General features: G+C 37.7%; 3 protein-coding genes across 3 annotated transcripts; all 3 read right to left on the reverse strand.

The window, feature by feature from the left end:
* Positions 1 to 596: 596 nt before the first annotated feature.
* ugdh (UDP-glucose 6-dehydrogenase) lies at positions 597 to 7,405 on the reverse strand. Its single transcript, XM_004065741.4, has 12 exons — positions 7,183 to 7,405; positions 5,703 to 5,864; positions 5,235 to 5,336; positions 4,950 to 5,150; positions 4,664 to 4,861; positions 3,728 to 3,875; positions 3,304 to 3,398; positions 3,097 to 3,227; positions 2,731 to 2,870; positions 1,319 to 1,410; positions 1,125 to 1,235; positions 597 to 1,044 (listed from the first exon to the last, which is right to left on the reverse strand). Exons 2-12 carry the CDS (start codon positions 5,862 to 5,864, stop codon positions 934 to 936), a joined length of 1,491 nt encoding a protein of 496 aa, XP_004065789.1. The 5' UTR covers positions 7,183 to 7,405; the 3' UTR covers positions 597 to 933.
* A 728-nt stretch (positions 7,406 to 8,133) lies between these two features.
* On the reverse strand, positions 8,134 to 13,741 carry map9 (microtubule associated protein 9). The gene is made up of 13 exons (XM_004065742.4): positions 12,835 to 13,741; positions 12,681 to 12,762; positions 12,138 to 12,605; positions 11,883 to 12,055; positions 11,705 to 11,804; positions 11,560 to 11,627; positions 11,422 to 11,483; positions 11,067 to 11,220; positions 10,096 to 10,182; positions 9,846 to 10,007; positions 9,620 to 9,765; positions 9,073 to 9,208; positions 8,134 to 8,818 (listed from the first exon to the last, which is right to left on the reverse strand). Exons 1-13 carry the CDS (start codon positions 12,904 to 12,906, stop codon positions 8,699 to 8,701), a joined length of 1,830 nt encoding a protein of 609 aa, XP_004065790.3. The 5' UTR covers positions 12,907 to 13,741; the 3' UTR covers positions 8,134 to 8,698.
* An 80-nt stretch (positions 13,742 to 13,821) lies between these two features.
* smim14 (small integral membrane protein 14) lies at positions 13,822 to 18,803 on the reverse strand. Its single transcript, XM_004065743.4, has 5 exons — positions 18,674 to 18,803; positions 17,125 to 17,220; positions 16,428 to 16,476; positions 16,177 to 16,331; positions 13,822 to 15,685 (listed from the first exon to the last, which is right to left on the reverse strand). The coding sequence occupies exons 2-5, from the start codon at positions 17,197 to 17,199 to the stop codon at positions 15,647 to 15,649; spliced, it is 318 nt and encodes a 105-aa protein (XP_004065791.1). The 5' UTR covers positions 17,200 to 17,220; positions 18,674 to 18,803; the 3' UTR covers positions 13,822 to 15,646.
* Between the last annotated feature and the right edge of the window lie 1,595 nt (positions 18,804 to 20,398).

The following is a 20,398-nucleotide window of genomic DNA, read 5'->3' on the forward strand; positions in this document are numbered from 1 at the left end:
GCACACCTGACAGAACAAACACAACAAAGTACCATCTATTGTTAGCAGAAGCTGTGAATCTTCAGCTTGAGCCCTTCAGGGACCTTTTAGTCACATTCACCATCAAATCCAGCCTTTTCTAACTGGACTTCAGGTTAAAAAAGTCTGTCTGGTTAAATGAAATGTGTTTAGACACAGTTGGGACAAACATGTTCATGCAGTACCTTTAAGACAAAGTGTTTATTATTGAAGAAATAAATAAAAAGACGTCAAAGTCTTTAACCCTTGTGCTATCCTAGGCACTTTAACGTTGGGAGTTGGGTCATCTAGACCCACTAGACAGTGCTCTGAACCTTTTTTCTTCAATGATTTGTGATCTTCACTGGTGTCCATGGATTCCATGAAATCTTTCCACCTTTGTCATGGTAGGAATAACACATCAAAGTAAGGGTGGGGTCATCTAAGATAGCACAAGGGTTAAAAAAGAAAGAAAGTTTAAAGCTGTACTTTGATAAACATTAATCTGCAGATCATTTTGATTTAGGACTGAGTTACACTAACTTTGGATTTTTCATTTATTCTGTTTTGTTGAGTAGAATAAATATTCAGCAACAAAGTTGAATTAAAAAGAAATTTTATTGCATTGGCCCCTTCAACAGTTGAATGAATAAGACAAAAGTTAAGACGCGGTCAAGTGTTTTATAAAAAATAGTTTTAAAAACTGTATAAAACTCTCTGCCTTGAATACATGATTGTGGTGTAAATCACATAATTTGCACGACGACAGGAAGCGCTTGTTCTGTGTGACACGGCGCTCCACACGTTCATCCACTGCAAGCATTCATCCAGCTGGCTGTACGGGTCTGCGCCTCTGATCGCCATGCTTGTTACACTGAGATGCATGAAAATAAAAGGAATGTGCTGCGTTTTCTAAAGTCAAAAAGATTCCAGGCTTTAGACTTTTGCCTTCTTGGTGGGAGGTTCGGTGGCGGCGATGCGAGGACAAGCAGCGGCCGGGGTGTAGGGGATTCGTGTTGCTGCCACTTTCTTCCCAATGGTCTCAATCTGCAGCAGAAGATCATAGTAAACGTCGTTCTCTCCCAGTTATTTTGTATGAGAGGACTTTCTTTCCTCGCCAAACTCACCTGGAAGCCGATGTGCTGGAGCTGGGCGTGGAGGTGGTCCAGCACTCTTCGACCATCAAATATGAAAGCGGGTTTTAGCATCTTCTTATAGATCTTCTCATAATCCAGTTCCTGATTTAAGGAGGTATGGATGTCAGGTTTAGGGTTGTTCTTCTGTGTTTAAACATTTTTTGATGGTTGGACATGAAGCTGACCTTAAACATGTCCCACTCGGTGCAGATGACCAGAGCGTGCGCGCTCTGACAGGCCTCGTATGGGTCTGATGTTACAGTGACCAGATCTGACACTGCGGTGAAGAACAGGAAAGGAATGAAGTCATCTTAGTCAGAAATAAACATGATTTCATCCTAAACTGAATGCAAAGAGACAAGAATATCACAGCACTGAGTTTAAAGACACTCTGATGAAAATGGTGTTTTGAACATGTTCTTGTGGCATTTTTCTAATAATGGAGGACATATATAAAGAAAATGAAGATTAATATTGCATAAGTATTTCTTTGTAAAAACTGTTGTGAACCAGGAACAAACAAAAAAAATATACTGTTTGAAGAAGAGCTTATTTATGGAATCCACCTCCAAACTGTATGGCTGGATAGCTGCAATATTGCTTGCCATTTTTGGGTGCGAGGGGGCTGTAAGCCGACGGGAGAGAGCGTAAACAGATGGATGACAGATCATATGGGCGGGCTCACTCCGTCCACACCTCAGAGGCAAATTTCTGATAAACTCCTGCCGCTCTGCAGAAACTAGGTCCTAGGAAATGACAGTTTTTTTTTTCTTTTTAACTAAAAATGACATTTATATTCGAAAGACCACTGGGAAAGTTTTTACAATAGAGCAAAAGATGATCGGAGTGAGTCTTTAAGTATTTGTCACCAAATATTGTTTTGAACTACAAATCAGTGGAAATGTTAAATGACTTATTTTAAATCTAAAAAGAGCAAAAAGACAAACTTTTGTTCATCTAATACCACATAGCTTTAAAGTTTTTTATAAGATGCATAAAGTATTGCCATTCACTGAACACTGACATTAAGCCACATTTAGAGTCCTACTTCCATCATCCATCCGTTTACATTCTCCCACTCCGAACATTACCAGAGCAACTAAAATGGCGAGCAATGTTGGAGCTTTCCAGCCGTACAGTTTTGATCCAGATGTCAGCTCAGACGAGGAAAACAAAGACGTGGATAAATCTATTCGTCTGAAAGTGGATTCATCAGAATGGAGCGGAGCAGGGGGCTTGTGGCCCGCCGACCGCAGCTTCTGCTTCACACCGATGAGCTTTTTCCAGCGGAATGTTTTCTTCCGCTCCCGATTCACGATTTGAATAAACAAATACTCTAAAATAAAATAAAATGCTATTTTAATTGCAACTTTCTCTATGTCACTTCATCATGAGAAAAAGGCAACAAGAACATGTTAAAAACAACAAAAACACAATTTTCATTGGGGTTTTAATAACTATGAACTAAAAGCTAAAATTGAGCTGAGTGACTTATGATTAAGCTCCTGTCTTAACTCAGAGAACATCCAACTAAAATATCTTCAGTTTGTGGCTGTAGTAGGGTTTGACAGATCTGAGTGATTTCTCTGTGACACACCTCTCTCTGGATTGTCTCCTGAGATGCTGGGTTGGGAGAGATCCAGCATGATCTGAGCTTTGAGAACTTTGGGGTCATAGATGAACAGCTTGGCTCCCTCATCCATCAGGTACTTTGAGATGTAGATACTAGACGACTCCCTAGTATTGTGAAAGACCCACACAAACACACAGGCATTAACCGTGATCGGTGCTAAAGTTCACTGCAACGTGCTTTGGCAGGCTTTCAAGTGGAGCAAAGTGATCCGTGGTGACTGTGCACATCGACCAAAACTCAGTGGAGCTTTGTGTGTAAACCATAAAAAAACAAAGACATGTTTGCTGTGGAATTTAGAACTGATGAAACGATGGACTCGAAGACGCTAACCTGGTGTCGCCAGTGTCCTTTTTGAACGAGAAGCCCAGCAATGCGATTTTTTTCCCAGTAACGGTGTTGAAGAGACAGTCAATAATCCTGCAGGCAAAGCGCCGTCTTTGGTACTCGTTCATGTCTATCACCTGGAAGAAAAAAGACAAAAAAAACTCATTAGAAAGAGTAGAAAGCTCCCAGCCAATTCATTCAGTGGTTTCTCACCTGCTGCCAGTAGGAGGCCACCTCAGGAAGGTTGAGAGCCTCACACAAATACACCAGATTGAGCACATCCTTCTGGAAGCAGCTCCCACCAAAACCTTGAATAGTTATCAGAGATTATTCATTAAGCCAAAACTATAAGAGCTCAATGAGTGTGCAATATTCAGAGAAAACATAAATATGGTTTAATTAAATCAATATTTCATCTTTTTTTCCCTCTACAGTCGCTACAATCTGGCTTTAAAACATCCAAAGTCCCCAAAAGGCAGCACAGAATAACATCCAACTCCAAAAAGGTAAAAGGCAATAAAAAAACGAGATATGAAAGATAAAAACCGAACCAACTGAAATCAAAACTAAAGCTATAAAAACATATTATTGCATCTTGAAATAGGGGATATGGACGCTTTTCTGGCTCATATCTTACCTACGCTGGCTTTCAGGAACTTGCTGCCTATTCTTTGGTCCATTCCGATGGCTTTGGCGACTTCCTCCACATCAGCGCCGGTGGCCTCACACAGAGCACTGATGCTGTTTATGCTGCTGATTCTCTGAGCCAGAAAGGCGTTAGCGGCCTGCAGAGAAACCAAAAACACAATGTTTCAATAAACTAAAATAAACAAGAAACCACCGTAAAAAATACAAGCAAGGTCATCAAGAAGGAAAAGTCAAATATGAGAGAACTTTCAGTTAAAACGTTGCAATCATCACCCTGGGTTGTCACCATTGACTTCCTATTAGAACTGGATCAAGGAGTCTGACATCACCCATGGAAAACGGCTTACTACTTCCGGCTCCAACCAAATAACGAAAATTCCGTCGCCATGTTGGAGCCAGACGTGGTTAGTAAGCCGTGATTGATCCGAATCAATATAGAGTCCTACTTCCATCATCCATCCGTTTACATTCTCCCGCTGGGTCAACATTTCTAAAGCAACCACCCTGGCCAATCGGGAGTGAGCTTGTTGGAACGCCACACCCCTACCACTTGAAAGCGGGCCACACAAAATTTATTGAGGCTTCTGATTGGCCAGCTTATTACTTGAATAACTTCCAATAAATAAAAATATTTTAAAAAATTGGATTAGCAAAAACATTCGTTTTTTTTTTAAAGATATCAGAGCAAGAATAGTTACAATTGACAGATTATGCAACAATAGACAATAACTCTCCACAGAAGTCTATGGGATTGTGACTTCTTGGAACCAGCAGCAGGTGCTTCCTGTTTGGAACACCAGAGGGGAGGGCCACTCAGTCCAGTTCTCATATACAGTCAATGGTTGTAACGTAGTGTAGCAAGTAGGAGCAATTTAACCAAGAGTAAAACAGTAAAGTATGTAATGTTTTGTGGCTCTGAACTCACTAGTTTGGATAGCTCAGACGACCATGTGTTGGTGGTGATGATTCTCGTTTTGGGGACCCAGTGCTCGTACACGGCGCAGAGCGCCCTGATGGCCCTTTGGCCTTCCGCTGTTTCATCGCCACCGATCAGGACCCGGTCTGGATCTTTCAGGTCCCGCACCGCTGTTCCTTCAGCGAGGAACTCTGGGTTGGAGAGCACCTAAAAAACAACAACAACAACAACAACCGGTAATGTTTACGTGACTCCCCATGCACCAAAAGCATACCACATACGTGACAATGCACACCTGTAGGTTAAGGCTGGGCTTAGTGTTGGCATCGAATATTCGTCGGATGCTTTCAGCAGCTCGCACCGGGACCGTGCTTTTCTCCGTGACGATCTTGTAGCCATCAGACACCTCTACGATCCGCCGAGCACAAGCTTCGATGAACTTTAGGTCGGCTGCGCGACCCTTCCCCATCCCATAGGTCTTGGTTGGGGTGTTTACCTGTAGCGAAAAAGTGGAATTCCGCCATTAAAACTGTTGCAAGCATGTTTTTTTTGGGGGTGTGGCTCAGACTAGGAAACTCACTGAAATAAAAACCAGGTCAGCGTCCCTGATGGCTGAGTCGATGTCAGTGGAAAAGAATAAGTTTTTCCCTCGGCATGATTCAACCACCTCCTTCAGTCCTGGCTGAAAGGACAGGAAGTGGGAGATGAGTGAGTAACCATGAGGGAGGACAAAAAACGTCATAAGAATAAGTCAGAATCAGGATGACGCAACACTTTGGGGCTAGTGTGGATGCAGTGTCATTGCAAAACCGTCTGGAACTCATTTATGTTGCACTCTGAAGATGAATTATAGTGAACAAACCCAACAGTTGCCTGGAAACATCTGGAAATTCAGACATGAGCTGCACTAGATAAATATTTCTTGTTAAAAACCTACAACCGTGCTCCTGATAAACTTTGCCTTTTTTTTTTTTTTTTAAACCCTTTATCGAAAACTACCATTAATCACATTTAACCCTCACCCCACTGGATAAAGCTCCTCCTTTACCTCATAAATGGGCAGCGTGTCAGAGTTCCAGGCTTTGATTCGGGACTCGTTGACGTCTACGACCGTCACGGTGACCTCTGGACACATCTGGGCAATGACGCTGCAGGTTGGGCCTCCCACATACCCAGCCCCGATGCAGCAAATCCTTTTGATCTGAAACATCTACAACAAAGCAAGTAATAGTACGTTCAGCGACAAGAATAAACTAGCTGTGAACATTAACTCATAACTGCTGCTTGCTGAGCACTTTACGGTTCATGAACAGTGTCTTTATCTATAACTTTTAGATAGAGAAGGTGGTTCTTTGTGCTCAAGGTAAAGGAGTGAAAGTTGAATTCCTCAGATCCTCGATATCAGTCAGATTATAAATAAAATCGAGACATTTAACAACCAAAATACTACAGGATAGCAATTCTTTTTAACAGTTCAATTCATGTCATAAATTGTGTTGACGATACAATTCATAGTCAATATTGTTTTATTCTGAACGATCCGATTCACTGACCTAAAATCGATCCAACTTGAGCCAAAAATTCAACCAGTGTGACTCTGATAAATTCCAGCATCTTGGACAGTGTGTTCTTGTATTTTCTTAATCAAGTATAGATTAAATGTGTACAATCAAACAGGTAAACCAGAATTGATAAGAAATCCATTCACATTTTAGTATCAAAGTTCAGCCCACTGTTGTTTTCTCACATCAAAATAATCAAAGGGAAATTTATTAGAACATTCTAGCTCTCTGTATGGTCACATCTTTGCTAAATTGGTCGTCGTCATGGTGTTTAGTAAATATAGTATAGTTACAGTAAAATAAACCTATTCAATTCTTATCAATTGATCTCATTTTCAACCAATTTCTTAGTAGTGTAGGTTGATTTGATTAGATTAACAACTTTCCTCAGACTGATTGGATTGTGGGAATAGAAATTAATTCAAAATTAGAAGAGAAACAGTAGATTATTATGACAAATAGTACCAGACAGATGTGGAAATATGCCTGAAAAGATGCTTTCTGACACTTAAAAGGTAGAATTTCCTATTTTCACGTGAAAGAATAGTAATTGTATATGAAACTAGAAAACAAACATGTTACTTTTTTTAGTAGTTTTACTTCTAAAATCAAATGTGGTATATAGTCTGAAACTGTACCAAATTAATTAAAGAAAGAAAATTCAAATTCTATTACTTAGAAGTGTCAATCATTATAGAGAAACGCAGTGGCATCTTTGTGGAGCAAAAAGAAAGAGTCCTTTGTTCGTTCATCAGTTTCGCCACGTCTGGCTGGGAATAAATGAGCCTTTCATCCACAGACGGAGCTGCTTTCGGACACCTTCCCGGCTCAAAACGCCGAGTTTAGCGGCGAACCGGAACACGTTTAACGGAACACCCACGAGCTACTTTAAGCTTTGCGTCAACGCAAACTGAAGCTGGAGGTTGTGTTTAATTGAATAGACTCTTTCTGGGCTGGTTAGCAAACCTTCAGCTAGCGCTGCGTTCCCTCCTCCACCAGGTCGGAACTTGAAGAAGGCGTAGAATTCACCGGCTTCTCCTTTAGAAAGATGAGAGTTCTGGACGAAACAACCACGAAATCCCAAACCGCGAGTCTGCTAACAACGACGAACCTTCCTTAACCTCAGGGAAACCAGAGCTCCGGAAAACGAACTTCCACCACGGAGCTCCTTCTGGCAACTAAAAGTTAAATGAACATACTTCAGTTCATTTACCAGATTTTGAGACAAGTCCACACGCTTCCGGGTTAATTTCAAAATAAAAGCACAACGAATGTTGATCTGTGTAGTAAGGCTCAACTTAATTATTTAGAATTAGATTTTCAAAACAATTACACCCTAACTAGCTTATTGTATTGATATGGAACTACAATTTGAATATTAACCTCAAATGGAATTCCGTGTAAATTAGTAAAATGAATTTATTTTGAAAAGCACCTTGGCAGAGTCTTTGGAAATTATTAGTAGGATCAAATAACAGTTACATTTATCAGTAAATTCACGTGAGCTCATGTAAAACACAAATTTGACATCTCTTAATCAGAGACAAGTGGTTCATTTCAAATACTACCTCATGTATTGTTTTAATCTAGGCTTTTTTTTTTAATCTGAAAATATTACAGCACATATTGTCAAAGATTACCTCATGAAATGCCCCCAAATAATCAATTTAAATCACTTCCTTATACTATAGTATAAGACATTAACAACATATCAATTCGCCACTAAATTGACAATCCTCTTTTTTGTATTTTTAAAATATTTTGTGTATTCTACAGAATACACATTTTATTTTGGAAAGCAAGAAAATTGACACAAAAAAAAAAAACATTTTCATTCACAGCTTGTCTAGTAAATACCAGCTATATTCCACATTCACAACAGAAATTTGTTTCAAGTCTTCAAGAACTGAACAAGAAACTAGAAAAAGCAGTTTATTAGATAAACTCACAGAAGTAAAACAACAAAAGCAAATCTATCAACATATTTTATAGCTGATTTTAAGAGGAAAACACTTTTGCTATTTGAAATGATATGGATGATTGATAATAATGATGATAATAATTGGATTTGGAGAGGTTTGTGAGGTATTTTTTGTCTTTATGTCAAAGATAAAAACTAAAGACAGGTTTAAAAAAAAACAGGTCAGTGTTAGCATTTAAAGATAACAGTTATTGCAGATTTTCATATATGACAGATATCCTTCTGAAATGCTCCTTAATGTGCGTTTGTTTTAGTAACAACTAAATGTATCACTTTCCAGAAAACAAATTTCTAAAAACATATTTAATTTGTACCAAATTGAAGAAAACAATTTCCAAAAAATGTTGGTCAGCTTTTTGGTATATAAAAACATTAAAAAATGAATTGGTTGCTGCAAAATAAATCAAATATATATATGTAGATATTTGAAAAAATAACTGTCCCTTTTTTCAGTCACGGAATACTTTAAAACCCTTCTCTGGATAAGCTGTAGTTGAAGGATTATTTTCTAAAGGGTATGGTTTTGTTTGGTGGGCTCCACGGTGGAGGTGGACTGTCCAACAGTATTGCTTGTATTCGTCTTTCTTCTCTTTGTCTCTTTTGTTCCAGATCTTTTCTTCTCTGTTGGAATCATAAAAAAAAATGAATTGTAACATCTCTTTTATTTTCAGTGTCCTAATTAAGGAGTAGAGGTACTGGGAAGCATGGAAAAGAAGTATCCAAGTATTTCAAAATTAAATCACTAAAATGTATACATGTTTTGGGGATGAATAAACCTAAACTTGTCCTTTTTAAGTATTTAAATTTTATAGGGATGTGACATTTTCTTAACCACCTACTTGTTCATCTCCACTGTCTGTGATCGTTCTACTTACCAGCCAGTTCTCATACATCTGCAAAGCTGTCTTCTCCCTTTCCTCTTTCAGATATTGCTCCTCTTCTTTCTTATTTTCAACCGCTTTGCGTTCCGTTTTTAGCTTTTCATGGAGGACATCTTTTTTCTTTTCACACCTTGAATGTTTTAGGAAAAAAGGAAATAAAAGTATCTGAAAAAACTAATTTACATATCTGCTGCTTCCTCTGCCTGCAAAGTGTTTTAATTCAGTTTTGCTTTCACTGAAACAGAATCCTTGTATTGATCAATTCAATCAATAGTTAGATATTTTTGGCAGATAAAACAAATGTAAATATTTGATCTTTGATGGTTCACTTCATCTGATAGACTCGAGGTCAACATAATAAACAAAACATAAGTCATGCAAAAGAATTAAAATACAAGTAAAATAGAATTTTTTAGGAAAAGATATGTCAACTTTACAGCATCTTTACCTGGTCTGTCGCTATGGCCAGCTTTTAAGACTGATTACTTTGAAAAAAAATGAGAAACCTGAAATCAACATGACCGTAAAAACATGGGATTACCAGTCAGAAAATGCAGATTGGGTGTTTTTCTTTCTTTCCTCCTCTTTCAGTTGTTTTCCTTCCTTCAGTTTGTTTTCGGCCTCTTTCTGTTTTCTGTATTGGTCTTGGAGAAGATGATCATGCTGACGCTTCCATTTCTCAAACATCTTTAATTGTTGTCAAAGATGTTTCAGATTAGCATCAAATGCACACTGGTGTGGTGTTTCGCGACAAACACAAACATTACCTCAATGGCAGACTGCCTTTTTTCCTGTTTCTCTTGAGTTGTTCTTTGTTCTTTTCTAATCCTGTCTTTCCTCTCTTTGGCCATTGCTCGGAGAATTTCGACCTTCTTTTCTTTCCATGCTTTATATGATGCACTCGCTTCTTCTTTTTTAGCCTCTTGGTCCTGTTTTTTGATAAAAGAATGGTCGTAAATGTAACATGATTAATCATTTTTCACATTTCAATCTTCACATATGCAAAGGGTGACTCACTTCTTTCTCTTTTTCCTTCTGAAGTTCCTCTTTCTTCTTCAGCTGCATGTTCTCTCTTGACTTTTCTTTTTTCTTTTTGAGCCATTCCTGCAAAGAATTTAACACATTAGGAAGCAGAGGTCAAAGTGAACTTTCAAAACTGATTTGTCAGAGAAATATCTGAAAGAAATATCTTAGATGTAGAATACGGAGCAGTTTGATACACAAATGTCCCTAGAATTCATGATCACAAAGAAAGGATAAGAATACAGATTTCATTTTGGGATTTCTTTTCTCTGCAGACTTAAGAACTGTCCTTTTGAAAACTTTAGCTCACAACTGTCACACTGACTTCAGATAAGTGCTGCCCCCTGTTGGTTAAAAAAGGTTTTCTGCAGAGTTTTCTTGCTTTCAAATAGGCATCTAGGATTGGCACATTTTTCTCCATGCACAATACATTATTAAATCTATAAATAAATATTAAAATAAAATAAAAATACTAAACAATATTACAAAAGTTTATGCTCAATATGCAGAGGTATTAAATCACAAAGCCTCTATTTGGCAATGTAACTATCCCCTGTAGTAGCTATAATTATTCTTAAACCAGAAAACAATTATCTGCGTTCAATTGTGCTACCTGCTTCAGATAGGAAGTGGGAAAATTCACCTGTCTTGCTGCAAAAATGAACTAATATGTGCTGCAGTAAATTTTAAAGCATCAATGGAATACCAAAAAAAGGTGTTCGTTTTTTTTAAGTGAATTTCAGCAGAACACAACTTTAAATTAAAACTAAGTTTTAGGTAAAAAGGGATCAATAATAGTGATTTTAATCCATCGGTCTTTAACTCCTTTAAATGAGTAGAGGGGTAGCTGAATCCAGAAGTAACCACAAAGACTTTTTTCTGAACATAGGAACCATATTTAGAAACATAACTGCTGGAGTGGGGGCTCCTGCAGCAGGTAAAACAGCCCTCTGACATGCACTGACCTGATAAACAGCTGCTCTGAGGGATTCAGCTGCCTGCGGTTGAGATTCCTGCAGGGAAACTTTGCGGTCAAGAACTTTGAGTGCTCCCAAATACTTGGATTCCACTTTGGTGCACTCACTCCGAGGCCTCTCAGGGGTTTTGGAGCTCGATGTCCTGGTTCAAAGATTAAGGAAGAAAGAAATGGCAGAAAATTACAAAATGATGTTCCCTCAGGGCAACTGGAGTTTAAAATGATGATCTAGAAGACATTAAACCACTCAGATGTGCAACAAACTGTTTTCAAGATTCCTTTTTAAAGGTCTAGCTGCCCTGAAGAACAGAACCCTATCCTGTTTGTCTGAATTGGAAGCAAACCTCGTATCAAATGATTTTTCAGGGGACTGAGAAGGCAGATCTGTGTGATCCCTCGAGGATTCCTGCAGAGAAATATGCAAAAGTTAGGTAATAGTAGTTAGTTGTACTTTAAAAGACAGTCATGTCTGCAAGACTCACACTAAATTCTTGAAATGATGAAGAGTAATTTCTCTCTGGCTCTTTGTTGTCATCAGAAATGAGTCCATCTAAAACAACAGATCTGAAATTAATATTGTTCATTCCTCATAACAAGAATTAAGAACAGCTCGGTTCCAGTTATCACCTCTAGAATCAGAACCACATGTGGTCTTTGTGACAAACTGTTGACTCTCTTTGGAAGAGGATTTACTGAGACTTGAAACTGCTTGGTCTCCTTCTGTCCACTGTCACAAACGAGATTATGCAAACATGTTCACTTTGGAAGCACAAAATAGCAAACAGATGAACAGGCTGATCATTACAGTCATCAGGCTGGAGGTATCAGCTGAGAGTGGGATTGATGCAGAAGACGTCTGGGCTCCACAAGGATCTTGAGATCCAGTTTCTTCTGATGACTTCTCTGTAACATGAGATCTCAGTCTAAAGGTCCTTTGGCGCGGTTTGGGCTTGGGTGGTTCATTATATTTAATATTGTCTGAATAACAAGAAAAAAATGAAATGTAAGTTTAATATCTAAGGACATTTTTTAATATTTTTAAAAAGTCATCAAAACAGACCAGCTGGGATATCATGGTTTTGGTTGGATGTTGGTCTGGATGGACTCTCAGAATTTTCTTCCACTACATCTGGAGTTTCAACCACACTGTTGTCAGATGGCAATGGCAAAGGTAGATTATCCTCTGATGTTTGATATGACAGACTGGAATCTTCTCTAGCGATCTCCGGTTCTGTGGACTCCAAGGCACTGTTTTTAGATGACATGGTTTCTTCCCCAAGATGGGTCGACTGCTCCGAGGAAAAAGAGCCACTATTGTCAACCGGCTGCTCATTTTTTAACAACTCTGGGGTTTCTGTGTGGTTCGATGAGGAGCTGGTTGTTTGGGTTTTCAAGAAGGAGACCTTTTTTCTTGTGGTTTGACTGCTTTCGTCATCCGATAGCTCAAAGTTATTCATTTTGCCTTTATTCTTCCTGGCCTTGAAAGCATTCCTCTTTTTTCTGGAGTTGATGAGTTCATTTAAAAAATCTGAAACATGAGAAGCAACAGATCACTAATTGCTAACATTACTGCTTTGCCAATTATGCTGCTGTCACAACTTACCATCTTCATCATTATCATAATAATCATAATGCTCCAATTTAGCTCTGCTGGCTCTAGAAGACACCGCAGCCTGAAGTTCATCCTACAAGTAGAAATGTCAGTGGTAAACAAATTTAGCTTCTGATTGATCAGATAAACAAACGACTTCACTCACCTGAAATGTTGTTCTTTTAGATGCTTTTGGACTTTTGGGGTAAGCTAGTGTTCTAACCTCTTGATGTGTCATTATAAAAACCTAGATAATTGAGTTACGATTGTGGAGTTGTAGAACATGCTAGCATGTGTTCGAGGCTAATTAACCACTGGATCATTAACCGATGTTTTAGTTTGTTTAATGGTTTCCTCAGTGAAACGCAATGGCAAAGCTTTTATACACACAAACACAATGCAACCAAGAATGAACGGTGTATGTCTAAAACCTACGAACGATAGGGCAATGGTGGATAAAGGCGTTGTTGATGGTAACCCTGGGAGACGACGGCCTGCGCTATTGCGCATGCTCAGAACAGCCCAATGAGGCACGAGCTTTCAAACCTGATTTTAAGTCAATAAAACAGCAACGCACACTTCCACAAACACACACCGACTTGCTCGATTTAACGATAACACGTTTATACGGACCCCTGAACGTGAAAATAAATTTTAAAAAATTGTTCCCTCAAATTAATCATTTGTGGCCACCAAGTACTTTATTTTATTTGCAAAAATTATTTTAGTATCAATTCCTACTACCAATTTGTGACTACAAAAGACTAATTTGTACACACAAAATACTAATTCGTGCCCACTAATTACTAATTTGAGGGAACAATTTTTATTATTTTGAATGTTTCCAGCGCTCTGTACATTTAAACCTATGATTTAAATAAAAAAAACAGTGGTTTTTCATTTACATTTTTCCCTTAGAATTATTCTCATTGGTAATCTTTTGATGAATAACCATTTCTTTATAAACCTCTGAAGGGTAATAAAACTACTAATTATTACTTTATAGCTTATACTTCTTTTTTGTTTTACAGAAATAGCTAAAATAGAGTGCAGTTAGTTGTCATTAATTATTTAGCACAAAAAAAAGTACTTTAAAGATTTTGTAAATACTAAACCAGGTACGTGCAAGCTTGCAACAAAACAGCCAAACATGTAAGACTTAGATCTTTATTCATTGTTGTAGGAAAAGTGCATAGTATAAGCCCTTAAACATTTAGAACAGTATAATTTGAGGTCTCTTTCATTTATCCATCTCAGTGATAACTTGTTGCTTTTGCACAAGTGCTTTGAAAAAAAAAAAAAAAAAAAATCTAGACGACCTTTTTTGGCATTTCCAGAAAAAAAAAATTGAAAAAGAAAAAAAAGCAGTATATATATAAAAAAAAAAAACAATGGTGCACATTTACTGATAGTACAAATGCACCATAAGGTAAACTTTACAATGCAAAAACCTTTGATCTTTAAACAAATGTATTTATGCTCTGGCATTAAGGTCAAGTGGGGAAAACCAAGTGCAATATATAAACTCTCAAAAATGTTAAACATTGTTGAGCTCAAGAAAAACCCCATTTTCTTGCTACAGGGTACAGTTTGAAGGTTTAGCTGGTGATTGTGGGATTCAATGATTCTGTTGAACGGTGGAAGTGGGTAAACCAGGGAAGGAACCAAACGGTTCAGGATACTGCTTTTGTCAGGGTTTCAAGCATGACAAGCAACAAGGAAATATTCTGCTCACCTCTCAACACGTTTCATATAAAACAAAATAAGATCTTGTAGAAAAGTGCTCTAGAATTTCACAATGATTCATTCACATTGGCAAAAAAAAAAAATAAAGAAACGTTTTGTTTTTCCTCACCAGTGTAAAATGAAACATAAGCTAGAAACTTTGGGTTTTCGTGTAGAAAAGGAACACAGACAAGACACAATTCTTTTTTTCTTTTTTTAAGAGGTCAGTTTTACCATTTTTGTCATCTTAGAACAAACCAAAATTCTACCAATTCTTAACGCTGTCCATGAAAGTATTAATGTCGGACCATACCCTGTAATCTCACAATTAAGATGCTGCGTTTGTCAAGTTTTAGCCCAGTATTCTCAGCAGACTGACTGCAGTCTCCCATAACCAACCAAACTGGCATCGAAACTCTTCCTCGTGATGTATTTAAGACTATGAATTGTAGAGGTTTCTTGGAAACATAAATCAATAAACACACAGAGCTGATTTACTGATAAGATTAGTGTTTCCGGAAATTAAACCACAATTTATGAGATAGCTCAATATAAAAAGTGACACATTCTGTAATTATTTTGGTTTGAAAAAATTACTGATAATATTTATTCTGACTGGCACCGTTTGAATGTGTAATATTATTTTAGACGAGGTGGAATGTTTCGAGACACCCACCACCATTAATCATACAAAGTGCAGGATCAAGAATAGTTCATTAGCAACCCCTTCACTAACCAAACATGTCACAATCCTTCACTCTAAGATCCTGTCTGACGTTTATTAAACCTGGTCCAGGCTCAGCTCATTTCCTGATGAAAGGAGGGAACTGATAAGAGTCCAACCGAATCATCAAATGTCTGTTTTTACAGTCCTGACTTTCAAAGATGGATCAGGAATGGAGCATATTCCTGCTGTTATGCCAAAAACCAAACATCTGTGCATTCATTTTGAATAAAGTAAATATTTTGTTTAAAATATTGGAGTAAGAGATTATATTTTAATATATGTTAAAGAATGACTAGAAACTTGTGTATTGCATAACTTCACCATTAAATGTCCCAAATTCTGTGATGGCGTCAGAGATTTGAGTTCAGTCGGGCTCTTAGAGGAACAATCACATAAAGACCTGTGACCAAAGTTTTAAAAAAGAAAAAGGAGGCAGAGGGGTGGAAATGTGAGTAAAAGCTGACAGGAAGGCTGGTCACGTTCCTCCAAAAAGAGCATCAGGACTGCTGGTCGTCTGCATTCAGTGTTAGTCAACGGGTGGGGCTGGAGGTTCCCTTCCGTGATTCTGGAGAGCAACACAAAAGATCATAAATTTCCAAAAACGACGGCAAGTACAAACTGTAGTTATTATAATGTATCGTTGGAGGTCTTAAAACAAGTTTTGTCTGAATATAAGCATTGAACTCAATTTTCAGATAATATTCTGAAAAATATGCTTCCATGTTCTGCAGCAGCACCAATTTTCCCAAATAGATGTTTCTGCGAATAAGTCAAATAATCCTCAGCCACCAGGTATTTACAAATACAATTCAAAACTACTCATTTCAGTCAGAAAGTGACCACAAAATATGGACAAAACCCTGGTATTTTGAGTTAAAACAAAGAAGTATTTGCTGTAATACTACAAGAAAATGCAGGAAACCACGTCAAGCTCAAAAAGATTAAAAGTGAAAAAAAAAAGTTTTAAAAAACAAGGTCAAAAACTGGTCAGAACCAATTTTAACTTAATGGCTTAATTCTTGCCAAAAAAGGGGAATAGTTAGAACTAGTACTGACATTTTGGGGTCCGGAGGGTTTCCCTGTAGGGCGTCGTCCCCTGAGACTGGATGGGCGGAGCAAAAACAAGACCAAGGCCACTACGGCCCATCCCATCAGAACCATGGGGAGGGTCAGATCTCCATCTCCACCGACTAGTCCATTAGGTCCTGGCACTAGACGGAACAAAAACACCATCACGCATCTGAGAACATGACAGCTTCCAGAAAAATGACAAAAAAACGTAAAAACAAATGTCAGAGAATACATACACTCCTGAGGGCACTCTGCATCTGTACAGTAAGACTGGGATTGCCTGAGCTAGAGGGGGGAAAAAGAAGCAAAACAGAAAAGCATTTTACCATTTCCCCCAAAAATAGATTAATAATTGTAAAACAGAATAAAAAAGTATTAACTCCCCAGTTAGTGCCCTGTGAAGTCTAACTAATAATGTTTTAGTGACAGTAAAGAAATAAAAGGTTAAGAATTTCATCCGGACACACCCTTCAATGCAGCGGGCAAACCAGCAACCTTAGCCTGGCTTTTAACTCTAAACCGACTGAAACTCACTGTGCGAGTAGAAGTTTTCTGGAAATGGAGCTAATCTGTCTATTAGATAAACGTTTTGTTTAAAAGCCGAGTTCATTTTTGGGAAATCCCAGTGAAAGTCCTGCATTATTAAGTACATTAGAGACAGAAAAAGTGTGTTAAGCCCTCAAGACAAACACAAAACAGGAACCAGGATATGTTTGCGTAGCATCAAGGAACTTTATTTCCCTCCACTTCTCGTCAAGTCTTTCATTTACTCAGATGTTTACATCTAAACATCTCTCCAATAGCTTTACATCGCATTTATCTCTCATGTTATCACAACTTCCGTTTTCATTTCCTACCGTCCAAATGATCTGTTATCACCACTTTGTGGACATGGAACCTGTCCTGTCACATTTTAAGTTATTCTTTACTCACCAGGTTGATGAGACGCCTCATAGCGAATTCATGACTGCAGATGCACTCGCAGGGGTCGAAGCCGCCCTCCGCCATTTCTCACCAGACCGTCTCCACCTTGAAACAGAAGCACTGTAACTAGGGCAAACGAGTGAGAGAAATCTAATGCTACCTCTTGTTGGTGCTGTGAACTATTGTTATTTCATAGCAGGACAAAGATAAAGAGGGAGGAGACTGCTCTGCTGGCAACATGCAGCAAGAAAAAAAAAAAATCATCCAGTAAATGCTGACAATGAAACCATTACTGTTCCTGCAAAAAACGGGTCTTTGTTGGGAAAAACAATAAAGGTATGATTAAAAAAATTTAGACCAAGGATGGATTGGAGGGATTATGTTTTTCAGCTGGTCTGGGAGAGCTTTTGAATCCCTCAGCAGAACTGGAGGAAGTTTTGGTGGAGAGGGAATTTGGAGCCAGTCTATTAAACTTCTACCCCTGCAAACTGACTTCAGATGAGAGGAAGACGATAGATTTTTTATTTTTTAATGACTGTATTGCTAATACAGACGACAGAGTTTCATCGTTCGCTAGGTAGTGTGCGTTGGAATTTTTTTATTCAAGGAAAACGTATACCTTTGCTCAAAAAAGGTTGAAAAACACTGAAATAGCAGGCTATATTATATACAATACATTATTAAGTAATAGATAAATATAAATAACAATATACCAAAGACCAAATGTGTTATAAACTAAAGACAAATTTAGCAAAAGCACATCCATCTTTTATTTAGACTTGCTTTTTTTTTGGCCAAATTCAAATATGATAGGGATGTGACGTCATATTTATCCGTTTATTTGATTGTCTACAGTCTCAGTCTTACAAGACAGAAAATAAAAGAGCAGTACAGTATTTACTAAAATTTGTATACATACCATAAAAGAAGTCACATAGTATGTTTTTAAGAATTCATTGCTTAAATTTTACAATAAAAAAACATGGCCTGTCAGTTTAAGATTGTAATTTTTCTTCATTAAATTTAAGTTCATTATCTTTTAATTATATGAATTGAAATACTAATTTACATTTCTACCTTTTTCCCCTCTCTCTTTTTTTTGCCTTGATTTTAACTACGAACTAAGTTGATGTCTTAACTTAAGCCATAGGGTTAGCAAAGCTAGTCGGTGCTAGGCTAGTTAGCTACAGAAAACAACAGTGACATACACAACTAAAACAACAATGTTGAGTTTAACAAATGTGTGATGGACATTTTTAGTGAGATTTAGTGCAGCCCTGTTCGTTTTGGCACACAGGCTGAGGCTGAGCGATGAACAGACGGAATATCGCGGTTCTACAGGTTCGGTAACGACCGCAGGCAAACAAACAACACAGCCGTCAGCGCTTCTTTTTTTTTGCTCTATTAGGAATTTTGCTTAAATAGCACCACTGCTACCAGTCTGACCAGCCAAACCAGATGATTATATTTTTTATTTCCTGCTTCCTTTTGCTTTCCCTTTTCCTTCCTACGCGATAAACCCGAAAACATAAACAGCAGCAGCAACAACCAGACTCACCTGACTTTTCAGACCCACGAACAAGGCGACGTAATCGTCTTTAGCGGGCCTGCACCTCACAGTTCTTCCCTACAGTCGCCGTCAGACCAGAGACATGTCAACCATCGGTCTGTGTTTTGTTTAATACACGTGAGCGGCATCCGGGACCTCATGGGAGGCAGATGGTTGCTCCTTATTGGTCAAAATATTTGATTGGCTGGTCTTTTAGCCAATCACGATGCAGCTGTCTGATCGTGTGAACGGTAAACAAAATCCAGCTGGCAGTAAAATGAGACATTAAACATCTGTGTTAATACAACACTCTCAGACTTAACGGAACACACTTTAAAAGTATATCTAAAAATTTAAATGATAATTCCTGTAGTTTTTAAAAACTGTTTAAAAATAAATATTAATTGAATATTTGGCTGAATACAGACAGTTTGACTAATTATTTGTAGGACTGTTGGACTGTACACACTTGTGTCATGTAGTACATTGCAGTAAAAAGATTATTTTCATTTATCATTATTATATATTATAAGCGATAGATGTTGAGAACATATTTGGATGAAGAAAAATTCAATTTTTCTGGATTGTCTTCATAATAGCTCAGCCTCAAACACACGTACTGTACTTTGATGAGCAGAAAGAGGAAAGCAGTTTTTAAGAGAGCAGTTCAGAATAGAAGTGCAGGAGAAACTGAGAGTATTAGATGCTCTGTCATTGAAAAAATATCACCTATCAACATAAGGCACCTTGTCCTTACCAGTATTTTTGGCACAAGCAAAACTGCGACATAGAAAGGTAGGAACGCCTTCTGCTCTGTTTGACCGATTTCAGATTGGGGCACAGACTGCAGAAGGGTGGAACAAAAGTCACCCTCTAAGCTGGTATCGATTGTGTGGCCAGATTAAAAAAAGCAAAAAACATGGGTCTCTGATGATGTTCAGTGGGCCAGACCAAACTATGATCCGGCCCGCGGGCCACAGTCTGCCCACCCCTGGTCTAAATTGTATCAACCAGTAATATGAATTAGTTAATAATAGAGCATAGATATAAGCTTTACATTAACATGGCAATGTTAATGTAAAGAAAAACCCCAACCTAAAAATGTTATCGCCCAAAACTACGGAAACCTTAAAGAAATCGAATTTTTCAAACACCAGTATCTTCTGTTTTTATATCTACACTTTTCTTTTTTAATTTAACTTTTGTATAATATAAACTAAATTAATAATTACATAAATTAATAAAAAATAAGCACTTCGTATTTAACCTCACCTTTAAATAAATAAACGTTTTTCCAGGCGATACTTGTGTCAAAGTAGCTTGGCTTTGCGCCTTTTTCTCAATCTTTTTGGTACATTTTTTATGATTTCTTTTACTACAAATTTACACTCTCCCTTTCTTTGCTTTGAAAACATGAATTGGTTGGCTTCCACCTTGATAAGACTATGCTGTTTGAATTTTAATAAACATCTTCTGACTGCCTGCTACTTCAAACTAAATCTTAAATGTTTCTTTATTTTTGGTGGAGGTCAGAGTATGTATTGAATCAATTAGTTTTTCAAAAATAACCAAAAAAAAAGCATTCCAATGTTGTCTATAGAATAATCATATTTCCGGTAAGTTTACGTTGAAGCAGATGCAAATGTGCAAAATGAAAAATACCACAAGATTATGTTAAAAAGACCAAAAACAATTTTTATCAGAGTGGGTCTTTAAAATCTGAAAGAAGTCACA

This window comes from Oryzias latipes, chromosome 1, assembly GCF_002234675.1.
Source record: "Oryzias latipes chromosome 1, ASM223467v1".
In the NCBI taxonomy this organism is placed as follows: Eukaryota; Metazoa; Chordata; class Actinopteri; order Beloniformes; family Adrianichthyidae; genus Oryzias; species Oryzias latipes.